Genomic DNA, 14,563 nt, shown 5'->3' with positions numbered 1-14,563 from the left:
GTACCCGTTTTTGCGTTAATTTTATTGATACTAGTCTCTTCTGTTTTACTTTTCATCATAATTGATCAATTAAATGTTTTAAAGATAGTTATGATATAGCATTCAGTTATTCCAATGAGTAAATTAAACGAAATTCAATTTTTAAATTCTTCAAGACCGCTCTTTTCTTAGTTTCTTATTGGCGTATTGTATAAAAAAAGAGAGAGAATAATTAGGTAGGGATACATGTTAAATGTACGAATGAAAGCGACCCTGGAAGAGTGGCTTGTTTACAATTTAGTTTCACGTCAGCAGTTTATCTGCGAACAGTTAAGTGCCTGTATTACATAGTATATGAAGAAATAAATTTATCGTGGCAAAAATTGTGAGTAGGTCGGACGTCGGAGTGTTTCCTTTGTGAAGTTAAGTACCTTGCATTCTTAAACAAAACAGTATGGCCAAACCAGTTTGCAAAATAGGTCCTTCTATTTTAAATGCTGATTTATCAAATTTATTTAATGAATCGCAGAAAATGTTGGACAGTGGGGCGGATTATCTTCATTTAGATGTGATGGATGGACATTTTGTCCCTAACATAACATTTGGCCATCCTGTGGTAAAGTGCCTTAGGAATAAGATTAAATCTGCATTTATGGAAACGCACATGATGGTATCAAATCCTGAACAGGTAAACTTTATATTATGTTATCGGGAAGACATTCGGCTTGCTTTAAAACTGCTAATTCATATATTATCGTTTAGTGGATTGCACCGATGTCAGATTCAGGAGCTGATCAGTATACATTCCATGTCGAAGCTACTAATGATGTTCCAGGCACATGTCGAAAAGTTAGAGAAGCAGGAATGAAGGTACCAAGTCATGAATTTTGAATCTTTTAGCATCTGCCTAAGCAGTATTTTTTCGTAATTAGCATCATTCCCTACATTGGCGCCCACTTCTATCTACGAAATGTTATCTTCGCTTTTGTTAACCTTAGTCCATTAGAGTTATCAGGAAATACGGGTTACATAAAATCTTGATAACAGTTTGAAGGACATAAAAACATTTTTATCCCTACATCTCTGAAGAAGAAGACTATAGATGGAAAAGTGGTGGAAACGATCTTAGCTGGGGCCGCCTATTAGACAGGATTTTTTGAATAATAATAATGCGAGTCATTAAAGTATACTGTTTGAGTCAACACGTAGTAGATAGGCATTAGTATTTAAAAGATAGGGTACTTACCAACCATTAGTCAAATTAATATTTATTTTTATGTTAGGTAGGTATTGCTTTGAAGCCCAAAACTGATGTATTAGTTGTTAAAGATTATATTGATATGGCTGACATGGTACTTATAATGACAGTTGAACCTGGATTTGGTGGACAAAAATTTATGAGAGATATGATGCCGAAAGTAAAATGGTTAAGAGAAAGCTATCCTAATCTTAATATTGAAGTTGATGGAGGAGTTGGCCCTAACAGCATCGAAGATTGCGCTAAGGTATTCTATAAGTTTTATTTCAGTAATTGAAACACACAGTTTTAGAATATTGTGTATTTTGAGAGCGTTTAATTAGTTTCATTTAGTAATTTGTCTTTTCAAAATATTGTATGTTGATTGGCAGTATATGTACTTTTTTTCTTTTTTTAGGCTGGCGCTAATATGATAGTGTCTGGAACTGCAGTGACAGCTGCCTTGGATCCAGCAGAAGTGATTAGAAAGCTTAGAGACAGTGTCAATGGTGTATTAAATATCTTAAACTGATTAATAAATATTTTTTTACATATTGTCTCATTGTTACAATAATTTAGAAATATACCATCTAATTGTTGTGTACTTAAGCAGGATTTTCCAATTATAAAACAATATCATTTTTAAAAAGTCAAAGAACCAGTCAACTAACCAGAATTAGCTAATACTTCAGTTGTTGTTGATTAAGACGGGAGTATGAAGTAGTTTACTAGAAGACGTTACGTTTCGTGTAATACGTAAATTTGTTAGCTAAAGCTTCTAGTGAATGTTTTGAGTGTTGAAAAAAAGGCCAGCAGTTGATGGCTGGCCAGAAAGCATACATCTTTTCCATGTTTTTAATTGGAGCAAAATATTGTAGTATCCATATGTAATAGTTAGCTCTCAGTGTTTTAGGCGGAACAGTTTGACTAATCAAGAGAAATTGATTAAATCTTTAAAAAATCTTCATTAAATATCAAGCTTTATTGAGTGGCATTAGGCATTCGCCTACGGCTGGTTGAGTAAAACAGGTATAAAAGTATTTACGATTAGCGAAGGCAGCATATTTCAGCGGAGAAAAAATTGGAAAATAAACATTAGGTTACATTTCGCTTTGTAAGTGTGAGAAGAAATATTTCCCATTTCAATTATTTAAATAAGCTCACGTTACTGTACTATACAGAACAGTATTTTATAAGATTCTGAACAGAGTAGTTGAAAAGTGAATTGTGTTTATGGGAAAAAGGAGATTAAAGTAAAAATTTTTATTCAATTTTTTTTTCTTTTTGTGATTAAACAGACAAAATTTATGTATAAAATAAATATGCTTAAATTATTTAGTATAGTAATATAAATAATTTCCTATAACTAATACTTGGTTTTAAATATTTTTTATGTAATTATAAAATAACTGGAGTAAATAATAGCAAAACTGGAATTATTTGTCGACCATAATGACAGTAGGTGAGCATAGATGCAATTACATTGACGTTAATCTTTTAACTATTCAATATTGCTTGATAACAATGAGAAATGCTTGCATTTATAAAAGATTATAACATGGAAGGTAACAAATTCTTAAAAGTATTAAATGCAACTATTACCCAAATCTTTGAAGATAAAAAAAAACACTTAACCTTCGTAAAAATTTATACACAAGGTTCGACATAATTTCCTGGAAAGAGGCCGGTGATTCCATCCATGACACCTTCCCACCAACCGTCATCATTCTTCTTTAATACATAAATTACAGCTGATTCCTGAAAGCTTAGTTCATCTTCTTTATCTGCATAATAATCATAGATTGCCACAACTGAAGCAAAAAAAAAAGAAAAAATGGTTAATATATATTTTAACTTGGAAACCCACAAAAAAATAAAAATATCCAACTATTTGTAGAACAAATACATTTTTTTAATTGAATAAAGCGATAAGGTCTTCATAACCCACTTTCAAATAACATCAGTGCTTAACATTTAATAGAAAACAGATAAAGGTGATTTATTGATTAGTAAGTGACTTTAAAAAACGGTTTATTGACAGTTACCAGTAAGGAAGGGATGCTGAGAAAACTATATAAGAGTAGAAGATAAAAATGTTAAAAAAATTGTTCTAGCAACAATTTTTCTCGAATAATTACTTATTCTTTCCTTTATAATCTCATGCTTTTAATTAAATAACTAACACATAAAATTTGCTATTTTATTCAAGGAGAAAGAAGAAATTGTTAAGAATAGTGATAACTACGTTAAATCTAAATAAAAAATCAGTTTTATTTTTTATCCTGTATATCAAATCCTGCCATCCGGCTGGTTGGTAGCCCAATCCAGCGGTGCTTTGGGCATATTATTAGCAACTAGGTCTTGTTAACAAATTTCAACGTATTTTCAGAGTAAAAACATATATTAGATGATTACCTTTCTCAATGTAGTTCTTTGGTACCCATCCTGGTAAATCTAATTCATCACTTACTATGGGCATAGGAGTAAATGTAGGAGGTGGCGGATGATCTATTGGAGCTGGAGGTGGAGGTAGCGGAGGAGATGCTCTGGCCATATGTGGTAAAGTTAACACCCCACCTCGGGCATCCATTACTTCGCCATGATGACTTAAAGTAAGTGGCGACGGAGGTGCTGTAAACAACATTATATGATGAAGTAGACTAAGAACGTACAAAAACTAAAGGACAAATATAAAAATAAGAAATTTTTTGTTTCCAGGCATTCACTTTCATAGAATGATTAAATAATAATTTATTAAAATTAAAAAAAACGTACGAGGCATAGATGTATGATGCTCCAAAGTATAGGAAGCATTGTTTGGAGGTGGAGGCGGAGGAGTATTTGGTTGGGCATGATGACCAGGATTGTTTGCTAAAGGCAGTGTACTGTAGCCTGCTCCAGTTCTTCTTGAATGTCCCATTGGATAGTTCGGGGCATAATGGCTTGGAACCTATATGAAAATAATGTTAAAACTTAAAAAAAAGTATGGGTGAAACATTCACACACTTTCACTTATTGATATTATTTCAATTCTAATTTTCTTAAAAGTAAAAGCGTACCCCACTCACTTTTTAAATTGGTCTCTTACCGGTCATACCAGAGCTTTCACTCATCACCAGCGCATTCGATTTGTTAATCGAAGCATATTATGATTACATTTCTAGGTTATTTTACAAAACCGTCCGGGGCAGAAGCGCCCAAAGAAAAATCCGCGAGGCCTATTCAATAGCAGGTTAGGATACACCTAACCAGCACGCGGAATTCTTATCCATCAATCCACCACAACCAGAAGCTAGGAAAAGGCAACCCTCTACAAACTCTGCAAGAGAATTTCCAGATCAACTTCCAGAAGATTCAACCCAGAAATATTTTATATTCCGGGACTCCTGTCGTTCACGATCCTGATCTTAAAAATTTCATGGCCTGCACTTATATAGGGGTTCCTGTCAATGAAGTTTCGTTTTGTTGATCTCATGATCACGCAATAACATTCATAAACAGTCAACCTGATCTGCCGAATAGTTTTCTTTATAGGTCTTTAAAAAGGGAGTTTTTTGTGTGCTTTAACTTGAAATAGAGAAAAAGAACTATCGTGCCGACATAAAATGCTTTGTTTTGGTAAGTTATCGCCACTGAAAATTCGTTCCTTCAATTCCGTGAGAAGAACTAGATGTCTGAAACTAAATATGGCCAGCTTCTCAAGAAGATGATCCATATGAAGGACGGCTAAAAACCGCCACCCAAAAGAAATCATCGAAAAGGAGCACAAGACGGTGGTGGAGAGCGACGATTATGTGTCTAAAAAACTGTAGCAAGTTACAAATTGTTACAACGCATGATTTACAAAATTTTTTTACAAAATTGCAAAAATGCTCATTTTAGTGAATATTAGCGACCCCCAGAAAGTAAAAATTGATGTAAATCATGACATCTACACTACATAAGTGAGAAAACATGGTTATATTAAGCATACCTGAGGCGGAGCAACAGCTGGTGGAGTTCTGTATTCTCGAGATCCTTTACTAAGAGATCCTGTAGATCTTATCGCGGAAGGAGGTGTTGGCGGCTTAGTTGTTGGAGCCGGTCCAACTGCTCCTCCGGAAACTACCATTGAAGATTGGGATGAGGTTCGTGACTTGATAGCTCTCGGAGTAACTGCTCTAACTCCGTGCCCAATTTCATCTAAAGCTAATATAAAAGTTAAGATATTAATTATTTAAATGTAGTCAATTGAGGCTAATGGTAAATATTTGCTCTAACCTACCATTGAAATCAATAGGTTTTCTAACGTATTTAATAGGTTTTTCTGGATTTGCAGGAGCAATTATTTTATACTGACGATTTGTTGTTTTATTTGCTGTAAGAACGCCAATTTCTCTTCTAGCAACTTTTTCTTTATGTATCATAACAGTCTTAAACAAACAAACAAAAATAATAAATAATAATTATTAATTTATAATAAAAGAGAATGACAAAAAGTGAAAATATTTCCTTTTCCATTAAATTACCTGTTGAATATGATTCATTTGGGCTTCCATTTCATCTAATTGCGAAGCTTGCAAATCAAGAAGTTGTAAAAAGTTATAAGCTAAAGTATTAATCTGGTAAGCAACACTTGCCAGAGATTGCGTGGTATAATTTTTCGTTTCTTCAAGGGCATACCGCTTATTTTCAGCCTGGAAAAGAGAAAAAAAACAAACTTGACCATAGCTTTATATAAGAATATAACTCCAAATTAAATACTTATTCAATACATAATATATAAAGCGTTCAAATGAGTGAATAAAGTAGTTCTCTATTTGTCACAGTTCCCAATGGAAGGTTGTCTGAAAAGTCAAATTTTTAATGAATAAGTTGCTGTAATCAAATAAAACAGCTGTAAGAAACAATTTAAGAGAAGAAAGCCTTTTTACCCCGGACTCACTTCCCCAAAAATAAATTTTTCAAAATAAGTTCCTAGCTTCTTTACATATACATTGAATATTGTAATTTTTCCCGGTTCAACATCTTGAGCTTTCATTTTACGTTAGGACTGTAACAGTAGCGTTTACACGTAGCAGTTAATTAGCTCAAACTTTGTATTTACTGTATCTTCTGTAATTGCATAAGAAACCCAACGTCATTTTTACGTCCATAATGTTTGAAAATGGTTCTATTTTCAAACCGACTGTCGATAAAGAATGCTATTAGTCTTAAACTTAACTTGAGTTAAATTACTTTATGCTTCACTAACTATTACTAGAAAAAATGAAATAAAAAATTCACCTGAAAATAATTTCCTTCACAATAGTCAGCAACTCTTTCCAAATTAGTGAAGCTGTCGGTAAGATTATTTTGCCCTTCTGGTATTTCTGCATTCAGTAATGCAGATAATTCTGCCATATTATCCGTATCACTTCCTAAGCCCGATTCACGTCCTGCATCCATTATTCCTTAATAAACAAAGTTATTAAATAAATTGAACACCAATTAGTAGAATAATTTTTCGTTATTAAATGCTTATTAGTTTATTTCAAGAACCAAAACACTACTTACTCTTCCCATACATGATTCCAAATAAGAACTTTTACGAATCATATAAAATATTAGACTGATTTCCTAAAGGCAAAAGGGCTGAAAGTTATGAAAATGAAACAAACTCATAAAGAAACTTAGATGGGTAGGAACATTGTAGAAAAAACCTCACAGGTTTGTTGAATGATGATTGATGACTTTTGGTGGGGCAATGAATCATTCACTTATGTTAGGCAATTAAAAATGTAAATATATGCTCAATAGATTTCTACTATGTAACATTAAAATCACTTCTGAATTATTGAGAAAAAATATATATATATATTTTTCTTACTTAAGCTGATCGATCAATTCCAATGTATAGCTGCTGCTTAATATTAAATAAACTAACCTTCTCAAATGAAAACCATAAACAGAAACGGAGGGTTTGTTTTTCAGGCGATTTTTATGATACATTCGTTAGATAAGAAAAGTGAATTTCATTAATACAAAATGGCTCAGAAAAGTAAATAAAATCAAGTAAGTATCTGATTGCATTTTGTATTAAAATAGGGAAAATATTCTTTATGTAAATTAATTTGTTCTTAACAAAACAGTTTTGATCATAAGTCTCCTAAGATGTACATTTCTATATTTTTGATAGCTAATTAAGGCTCAAAAGAATGCTAGACTCCATTTTTACAATATATTTATTTTTTTAATTTAATATTTCAGCCAGTAACACATTAACATGTCTTCCATAAGAAAAATCGTTCAAGGAAATGATAATTATTTCCTACAGATAAAGATCGTTTCTGAAGTTTCAGTGATTAATTTAACCGATCTGAAGAATTTATGGCAAACAAGAATAACTGAAAGCGAAGCTGTTCAGAAATTCAAGGTAGACTACTGATAAATACCAATTTCGACTGACAGTCTCGTTATTATTATATATATAGTTACACATTCTATAGATTTGTGAATTTCCCTTTCAACATTCTAATAATTACAACATTTCCAATTCCAATTATTGTAGAAAAAAAGGATATTAAACCTTGAATTGTAATCTTATACTCTTATAACAGTGGCTCTCTTTTAGAAAATAGAAGACTGGCAGTTTCATTAAAGGCTTTCATATTAAAATCCTCAAGCTAATCTAGACGAAATATGTAATGAAATTATTGAAAAAATAACTGTTTTCTGACTAAAAGTGGGTTAAAAACCCATCCTACGTCTTATGTTAACAAAAACGTATTGCATTAATGGTTACATCCCCTCTAAATAAGTAGTAAAATTTGAACTCAATCATAGAAAAGTCGAAAGGGGCATTTGAAGGTGGGTATTAAAGGGAAAGGTACCCATCATTTAACGATGGTTAAACCATCTAGATAAACTAGATGTAGTTTTGGTTTCAAAACATTTGAATCCTTGCTGGCTTTTAGAAAGAATCAAGGTTCAGGGCTGGCATCATCTGATTTGGAAAGGCTTTACAAGGTGCTCAAAAGTCAAATTAATAGCAATATTCGTGGATGTGCTAGGGCCACTGTAAAACTCTCCATAAAATAATCTCCATAAAACGGAAGTTGATGTTAAGGACGTAAACCTATAATCTTATCAGATACCATACACTGGGTATTTGCTCTTTGGCTAATTCAATCTGTTTTATACTATAAGGAAAGAATAGTGACGTGTGATGATAAGTAGAAATAAATCTTGAGATTGGTGAGAATGAACGAGTCAAGATTTGCTTAGCATTGTCGTTTAGTGCTTGAAAAAAAAAAAATCCTAATTTGGCGTTATCCAGTTCTGGTAGTCACAAAGTTTTGTTTCAGAAAGGTAACGCTCGGTTACCTTTCTCTATTTGTCGATGACATTAAACATCTTTACACTAAACCAAGTACAGGCAGAGCTTCATCCCTATCATTTGTATCGTAACTCAAATATAACATAACAAAAAGTATTAATTTCTGAAGTTAACACAAACTTAGGAATGGTTTCAGCATGGGATTTAAGAACGCAGCAATCATCAGTCATTTCTGTTGAGCTGTAAATTGATATAAAAAATACTTTTAAGTTTTATGCGCGTATGATATATACGAGATTATTTTCGTATACTTGTATACGGATTATGATTGTATACTAGTAAAAGGTCCAAGCCCTCTCATCGGCCTAGCGACGCCATAGATGCAGGGTAAATGAAAGAGCAATCTAATTTGATTGAAGAATGTAACTTATTTCCTTCGAGTTATTACATATTTTTTTCAATTACATTTTTATTTATTTCTTTTTATTAAGGTGCATCAACATCGGAAGTCTTGACTTCCTAAGCCCTTTTCAGACCTCCATTGGTTTCCAAACTGTTTTTATTATTTAATGCTATGGAATATTTTCATTATTAGCGTACCTGAATTGCATACAGCTGTTGTTAATATTGTTATTAGATAAAATGTATTGTAATACCATCTCCTGAAAAAGCCGTTAACGTTTATATAAATTTAGGATCACTTTTATTTTTTAACCAGCCAGTAAAGATTTTTTTTTGTGATATTAATTAATCTTTTAATAAATAACACGTTACGCTTGAGGCATTTATCTCATAAATGAATTTGTTTTCAGGATGATAATCCTTTAATTCATTCCTCAGACAAATGGATAGCGGAATATGTTTCGACTATGATGACAAATGTTAATAATAATATCAAAGTTACTGTTGGAGAACCCCATGTTAATATTTATTTCTGTTCAGATGTGTCCAATTTACCGACAAAATTAAATTTGCTGCTTCACTTACAGCCACAAGATATGGTACAATAAAATATAAATATTAGATACATGTTTTAATCTTGGTTTATAGAACATTAATTTAACCGCCAATTGTAAAATGTAAAGATTTTAGCAGTTTTACTCTTTTTCTTTGTGGTAACAGTAATAATATTTATAGGTGTATAAAGAGATAACGCTGCCTCTCATGATGGTTATTAATGAGTTAAAATTTCGTGAAGAAAAATTACTTTCTTTACTGAAAGCAAAAGACGTGGAGATCAAAGAATATAAATTTGAAGGAGCTAACATAACTAGGCGTAAGTAGCGCAACAAGTCAAATTTTAAATATTCAAGTAATTTGATTAAATACTAGAGTAATTATTAAATAAAAGAATTGTTCATTACGGATCCCGGATTCGAATCCAGTTTCTAGCCTTTAGATTTTTTTCTTTCTATACTTACAACTCACTGTCCGATGATGTAGACACTGTGTCTTTAACAAAACAGCACCGAAAAAAGTTCCTGGCGCTGATATCAATGTTTATATATATATATATATATATATATATATATTGAATAAATTAAAATAAAGGCGCCACGGTAGTCGAGAGGTTAGAGGCGAGACCTGCGAAGCTAATATGTATTGTAGTACTGGGTTCGATTCCCGGTCTTAGGGCCTTGGATTTTATTTAATGGTTAATAAAAGAAGTTTACAGTAAAGTATGTTTGCCAATCGCCTCCGTCCACGACACCTAATTGGTAGTTGGACGTTAAGCCCCGCCTGAAAAAAATAGGCGATTACTTTACTTTTTTTTTTTTTTAATAAATTAAAATAAAGGAAAAAAATTCGTTACGTCAAACGTTTAATTTTATTTAAATTCAAAAATCTTTATTTTTCATTATAAATTCTGGTGCGGGGAAATAATCTTTGAATATCTTTCTTTATTTAAATTACTAGATATAAAAAGTATAATCAAATCAAGCTAAGCCTGACAAGATTCAACTACAAAAGCTCCGAAATTTTGGTAAAGTTTCAGCTTATTTAACTGTTATTTATTTTTGTCTAAATGATTTTAGTAAAATTCATTAATTTGTAAATGGTTGTTTTAATTTATTGTTCTTTTTTTAACTAGATTAAATTGTATTTTTTCACAAAAATAGTAATATGCTTTCAATGTAGTATGTGATTTTATGTACTTATTTTAATGTTTAGGAAATGCTATAACAGTACCTTTTAATGCAGAAAGTTTTGATACGGAATGCCAATCTTCTTTATCCAAACGTGCAAAAGAGGTTATCAATAATCCATATTCAGTGCTTTGTCCAACGTTAAACTCATTGTACTGCGAATTTTCCAGGTAGTTGTTTCGTTTTTTAATTAAAATATATTTATAGTAAATGTTATAACACTATAAACACATTTTATACTGAAAACTGTAGAATGTGGACCATGAGAGAGGTGTAAAAGTTTTTATTTTTCTAGTGTAGTTGCTGAAATTAATATTAAACAAGAGAAGGTAGAAAGTAATTCAACAGATTCAAAGGAGGTAAATCTTCGGTTATTATTTTATATTTTTTAGTATTATTTGCACAGACTAACAAATATTATAATAAATTCGCAGTCTAGCCAAACAATGTTTAAGGTGGAAGAAAACATAGAAAAAGTAAAAAAAGAAAATGTATCAGATCTAAAGAGGAAAGTATCGGAATCGTTAAGAACTAGAAGACCAAAAAAGTTGTATAAAATATGAGATAATTTAAAATTGTTCGTCCTATGTTCTCTAGAAGAGTAAATGGGGTAATTTTTGTATAAGTCTCCAAGTATTATAGATCATATATTATTTTTTTAACTAGCTATTTCTTTTAAATTATTATTGCAATGATTAATTAATAGTTTGTAGCTCCATCTACGCTGCATTTTAAGGAAAGTTACATAAATTTATAATTTCATGAGATGTAATTAGTAAAACTAAATTTTTAACTAAATTCTGCAATGTAAGACTGAATTCTAATTTTAAAACTTATTATTGAAAGATAAGTAATTTTACAAAAAAAGAAAGAAAAAGTTTACCCAATACGCTGCATAACATTTAGCAACTTTACGGTGACTAATTTTTGTTGTCTGTTGAGACTTTACTAGGTTAATATTAAATATCGTTTTATATTATTTATGATTTTTTTTTTAAATAAAAGATTATTATTAACTTCGTTCTTTGTGTGCCCTTGTTAATCTAACTTCTTATTATTCTTGTTTTTATAACTGTAAAAAGCGATGAAAAGAGTAATGAATAACTTCTCAGCATCATACAATTTAAAACAAAAAGATTGCTACTTTTGTGGAACTTACGCTACAATACTACTTTCAAAATTTTGAAATTGAAAAAAAAAATTGCATTAACTTTCAAAATTCCATTCGGATTTCGGTCGTTTTGCTAAGAAACCGTTGTAAAAATCTAACGCAGTCACTGACTTACCAGAAACTTTTAACTTTTTCACAATAATTACACTCCCGTCGCAACATGTCACATGTAACTCCCTTTTATTTTTAAAAAAGTGAATATTCCCAGATTTATTTGTAAATGAAGTGTCTTTTGTTTGAAATACAGTATTTTTTGTGGAACTAGTCTCTGATGAAGAATTCAAAAACTGTAATGCACTTTTATAAACTTCTTTGTTTGTAATTGGACTTCCAGTATCTAATGCGTTCTTCTTAATATCTTCTTCAGACAAGATTACTTCTGTTAATTTGACTAGAGCGCCATGCCATTTTGTGGTAAGAGGATAAACGTGATTCAACGCTCTGTACAAATTGAATACGTTTCTTGCTGACATGTTTTCCCATTTTATTACTGACATTTCCGACCTAATCTTCGGCGCTAAAAAAAAATTGATATCAATGCAATAAAAAATAAAATTTACTTCAACTGAACCAAACTATAGTATAAATTTACTGACCATAAGTAACACCAATATCAGGCTGAGGTGTTGCCATTTCTACACACCTAGGCAAGTCTCTTAGGCATTCCATTAACAAATGAGATCCACATTTTGCAAGTCGTTTTTCTAACTCTGTACTAGTTTCATTAGAATGTATTGGAATTCTATATTGTCGAATAATTTCACCCACATCAAATCTAAAAAAAAGTACACCCTGATGGAAAAATATATTACACTATTATTCGTAAATGGTAAATTACGTAGGTTAAATAATGGGCCAAAGGTAGAAAACTTTATTCATTTTTGTTATTAAAAATTATACACGCCCAGTACAAACAATTTTATTTGTTTTTAAACAGTATTTATCTTCTCAATCGAAGTAGGTATTCATTTCTAATTACCTGAACACTGAATAAATACATCCCACATTACCTTTCTCCTTCTACTTTAGAATAGTAGTAATTATTTAAATGCTTCGGCAATACAACATCAACACCATATGTTCAGGTTCCCCTATTGACCAGGTTCAAACTAATTTCCAACTACTCATTTTTTGGATATTCTGCACACTTATTGCAGTACATTAACTTCTACACTATCTAGCAACTTCTCCCTCACCAATTTAACTAATAAATTGAAGACGGTTTGAATGAAATTTTTGAATCTATCACATAACAGCAACGGGTTCTTTTAGGACAGTAAGAGAAAGAGGAAAATAAATAAAAAATACAAGCAGCTCAATTAAATAAACTGGGTTGGCTATTTAAATACACAACACAATCTCTCTGTCTCTTTCAGGATCTAAGCATTGATCAATTAGGCGAGTAAGGCCTTGCAGTATTCATCCTAAGGATGAAATCTGTGGCTGTCTATCGTCTCGAATGTCGAATAGGAGCCTATCCAGAGTTGTAAGTAAAAATGCTGTGGGGTTTCTCACAGAGAGAGATCTCAGACACTAACGTGCTACCCCACACATTGAATGAGTGTGAAGGGGCTAGATTTAGGATCCATATTCAGAATAGGTTGACGGTGGTAGATATAATTCTAATCTAGAGTTTGAACTAGAGATCGGTAGGTATTTTCTTTGTTAATTCCTCTGCAAAAGCCAGCGTATCTTTAAGTAACTTCTTCAAACTCTGAGGCCCATTTTTGGTAACTTAATTAAAATTTAGTTCAATAGGCTTACTTTTTTATGAAACACACAAGTCATTTGTAGCTCAATTTTTTGTTTTATACATCAATAATTATCATTTAATAGCTAAGATGGAATATTACTTGTGTGGATGAATTCTCATCACTGTAACTCCTGTTTCAGTATCCCCATTCATTATAGAATGTATAATTGGGGCTGCTCCTCTCCATCTTGGTAGAATGCTTGCATGGACATTTATGCATCCACTAAAAAATAAAAACTGTTAAAACTATATTAGTCTTTTTTAATTATTATAATAAAACCATTACTCACAGTGGAAAGGATTGTATGACATCATTTGTAATTAATTTTCCAAAGGAAACGACCATTCCAACGTCATACTTGTTTTTTATTTCAGCAGCTTCTAGGGGCCAAATGTAACTAGGGAGGCCTTCATTTATACCAAATTTTTCCACTAAACTCCCACTTTTAGTGACAACCCCTAAAGATTCAATTAAAGTTCCAGTGCGCCTATTAGATTTTCAGTATTTTCAAAATTTTATAATTAATTGTATCAACCTCATTAGGAGTTAACTAAAACTTACAGTTTTGCACATAAAGCTTTCAAACTATCCATGGAAAAGAAGTCTGTACCAAAGAATAATATTTTCCAAGGTGGTCCGCGCTCTAAAGATGACTTCGTACGTTTAGATAGTTTTGAAGAACTTTTTCTTAGGAGTAAAACATTACTGTGTTTAAAAATCATCGAAATAACACACATGACTTTTAAGCGTTCCCTTTAAAGATATGCACTTCGGCAGTGTGCACTAGCACCCAATTACTGACGGTAACCTGTTTAACTAAGTGAAGGTTCCAATTACAGCTGACCAAAATTTATATTTTGGAATGATAAATTCCTACGGTTCGTTTTTTGAATCTATTCGAGCAAAAGGACTTTTAAAAATTGGAAAAACCTAAAAGAAACAATCCAAACCAATTATTATTTTCACCGCATGAATAAT

At 31.5% G+C, this 14,563-nt stretch overlaps 4 protein-coding genes across 9 annotated transcripts; 2 read left to right on the top strand and 2 right to left on the bottom strand.

Annotated features, from left to right (window-relative positions):
* The first annotated feature begins 13 nt into the window (after window positions 1–13).
* On the top strand, window positions 14–1,773 carry Rpe (ribulose-phosphate 3-epimerase). The gene is made up of 4 exons (XM_074129046.1): window positions 14–667; window positions 742–849; window positions 1,263–1,484; window positions 1,635–1,773. Exons 1-4 carry the CDS (start codon window positions 434–436, stop codon window positions 1,746–1,748), a joined length of 678 nt encoding a protein of 225 aa, XP_073985147.1. The 5' UTR covers window positions 14–433; the 3' UTR covers window positions 1,749–1,773.
* An 820-nt stretch (window positions 1,774–2,593) lies between these two features.
* Abi (tyrosine kinase Abl) lies at window positions 2,594–7,166 on the bottom strand. 5 transcript variants are annotated; one of them, XM_074129036.1, is made up of 9 exons: window positions 7,065–7,146; window positions 6,752–6,814; window positions 6,482–6,648; window positions 5,725–5,892; window positions 5,481–5,628; window positions 5,190–5,404; window positions 3,992–4,166; window positions 3,632–3,847; window positions 2,594–3,027 (listed from the first exon to the last, which is right to left on the bottom strand). In XM_074129036.1, the coding sequence occupies exons 2-9, from the start codon at window positions 6,762–6,764 to the stop codon at window positions 2,864–2,866; spliced, it is 1,266 nt and encodes a 421-aa protein (XP_073985137.1). In that variant the 5' UTR covers window positions 6,765–6,814; window positions 7,065–7,146; the 3' UTR covers window positions 2,594–2,863. The 5 variants fall into 5 exon arrangements, with proteins under 5 accessions (XP_073985137.1, XP_073985138.1, XP_073985140.1 ...); XM_074129037.1 differs by lacking the exon at window positions 7,065–7,146 and adding an exon at window positions 6,903–7,008; XM_074129039.1 differs by lacking the exon at window positions 6,752–6,814 and having other exon boundaries at window positions 7,065–7,166.
* On the top strand, window positions 7,110–11,676 carry LOC141454609 (uncharacterized). Of its 2 annotated transcripts, XM_074129044.1 has the most exons (7): window positions 7,111–7,249; window positions 7,445–7,610; window positions 9,326–9,514; window positions 9,651–9,789; window positions 10,686–10,830; window positions 10,956–11,019; window positions 11,095–11,676. In XM_074129044.1, the coding sequence occupies exons 2-7, from the start codon at window positions 7,461–7,463 to the stop codon at window positions 11,221–11,223; spliced, it is 816 nt and encodes a 271-aa protein (XP_073985145.1). In that variant the 5' UTR covers window positions 7,111–7,249; window positions 7,445–7,460; the 3' UTR covers window positions 11,224–11,676. The 2 variants fall into 2 exon arrangements, with proteins under 2 accessions (XP_073985146.1, XP_073985145.1); XM_074129045.1 differs by lacking the exon at window positions 7,445–7,610 and having other exon boundaries at window positions 7,110–7,249.
* Window positions 11,010–14,424, bottom strand: LOC141454607 (methionyl-tRNA formyltransferase, mitochondrial). Its single transcript, XM_074129040.1, has 5 exons — window positions 14,147–14,424; window positions 13,875–14,072; window positions 13,685–13,807; window positions 12,428–12,606; window positions 11,010–12,348 (listed from the first exon to the last, which is right to left on the bottom strand). Exons 1-5 carry the CDS (start codon window positions 14,320–14,322, stop codon window positions 11,867–11,869), a joined length of 1,158 nt encoding a protein of 385 aa, XP_073985141.1. The 5' UTR covers window positions 14,323–14,424; the 3' UTR covers window positions 11,010–11,866.
* Window positions 14,425–14,563: the final 139 nt, after the last annotated feature.

This window comes from Rhodnius prolixus, unplaced genomic scaffold (genome assembly GCF_049639745.1).
Source record: "Rhodnius prolixus isolate KJV_2025 unplaced genomic scaffold, Rpr scaffold_9, whole genome shotgun sequence".
NCBI classification, from domain to species: domain Eukaryota; kingdom Metazoa; phylum Arthropoda; class Insecta; order Hemiptera; family Reduviidae; genus Rhodnius; species Rhodnius prolixus.
Note: the sequence above shows the minus strand (reverse complement) of the source record. Positions and strands in the feature narration are given on the sequence as shown.

Excerpts from the sequence above, each read along its gene's own strand:
- Rpe (XM_074129046.1), top strand. The coding sequence starts at position 434 with ATGGCCAAACCAGTTTGCAAAATAGGTCCTTCTATTTTAAATGCTGAT. Across the intron at positions 668-741 it reads TGGTATCAAATCCTGAACAG|TGGATTGCACCGATGTCAGA; the intron begins GTAAACTTTATA and ends ATTATCGTTTAG. Across the intron at positions 850-1,262 it reads TTAGAGAAGCAGGAATGAAG|GTAGGTATTGCTTTGAAGCC; the intron begins GTACCAAGTCAT and ends TTTTTATGTTAG.
- Abi (XM_074129036.1), bottom strand. Across the intron at positions 5,405-5,480 it reads AAAACCTATTGATTTCAATG|CTTTAGATGAAATTGGGCAC; the intron begins GTAGGTTAGAGC and ends CTTTTATATTAG. Across the intron at positions 4,167-5,189 it reads CAGCTGTTGCTCCGCCTCAG|GTTCCAAGCCATTATGCCCC; the intron begins GTATGCTTAATA and ends ATTTTCATATAG.
- LOC141454609 (XM_074129044.1), top strand. The coding sequence starts at position 7,461 with ATGTCTTCCATAAGAAAAATCGTTCAAGGAAATGATAATTATTTCCTA. Across the intron at positions 7,611-9,325 it reads AAGCTGTTCAGAAATTCAAG|GATGATAATCCTTTAATTCA; the intron begins GTAGACTACTGA and ends ATTTGTTTTCAG. Across the intron at positions 10,831-10,955 it reads TTGTACTGCGAATTTTCCAG|TGTAGTTGCTGAAATTAATA; the intron begins GTAGTTGTTTCG and ends TTATTTTTCTAG.
- LOC141454607 (XM_074129040.1), bottom strand. The coding sequence starts at position 14,322 with ATGTGTGTTATTTCGATGATTTTTAAACACAGTAATGTTTTACTCCTA. Across the intron at positions 14,073-14,146 it reads AAAGCTTTATGTGCAAAACT|GCGCACTGGAACTTTAATTG; the intron begins GTAAGTTTTAGT and ends AAAATCTAATAG. Across the intron at positions 12,349-12,427 it reads TGATATTGGTGTTACTTATG|CGCCGAAGATTAGGTCGGAA; the intron begins GTCAGTAAATTT and ends ATTTTTTTTTAG.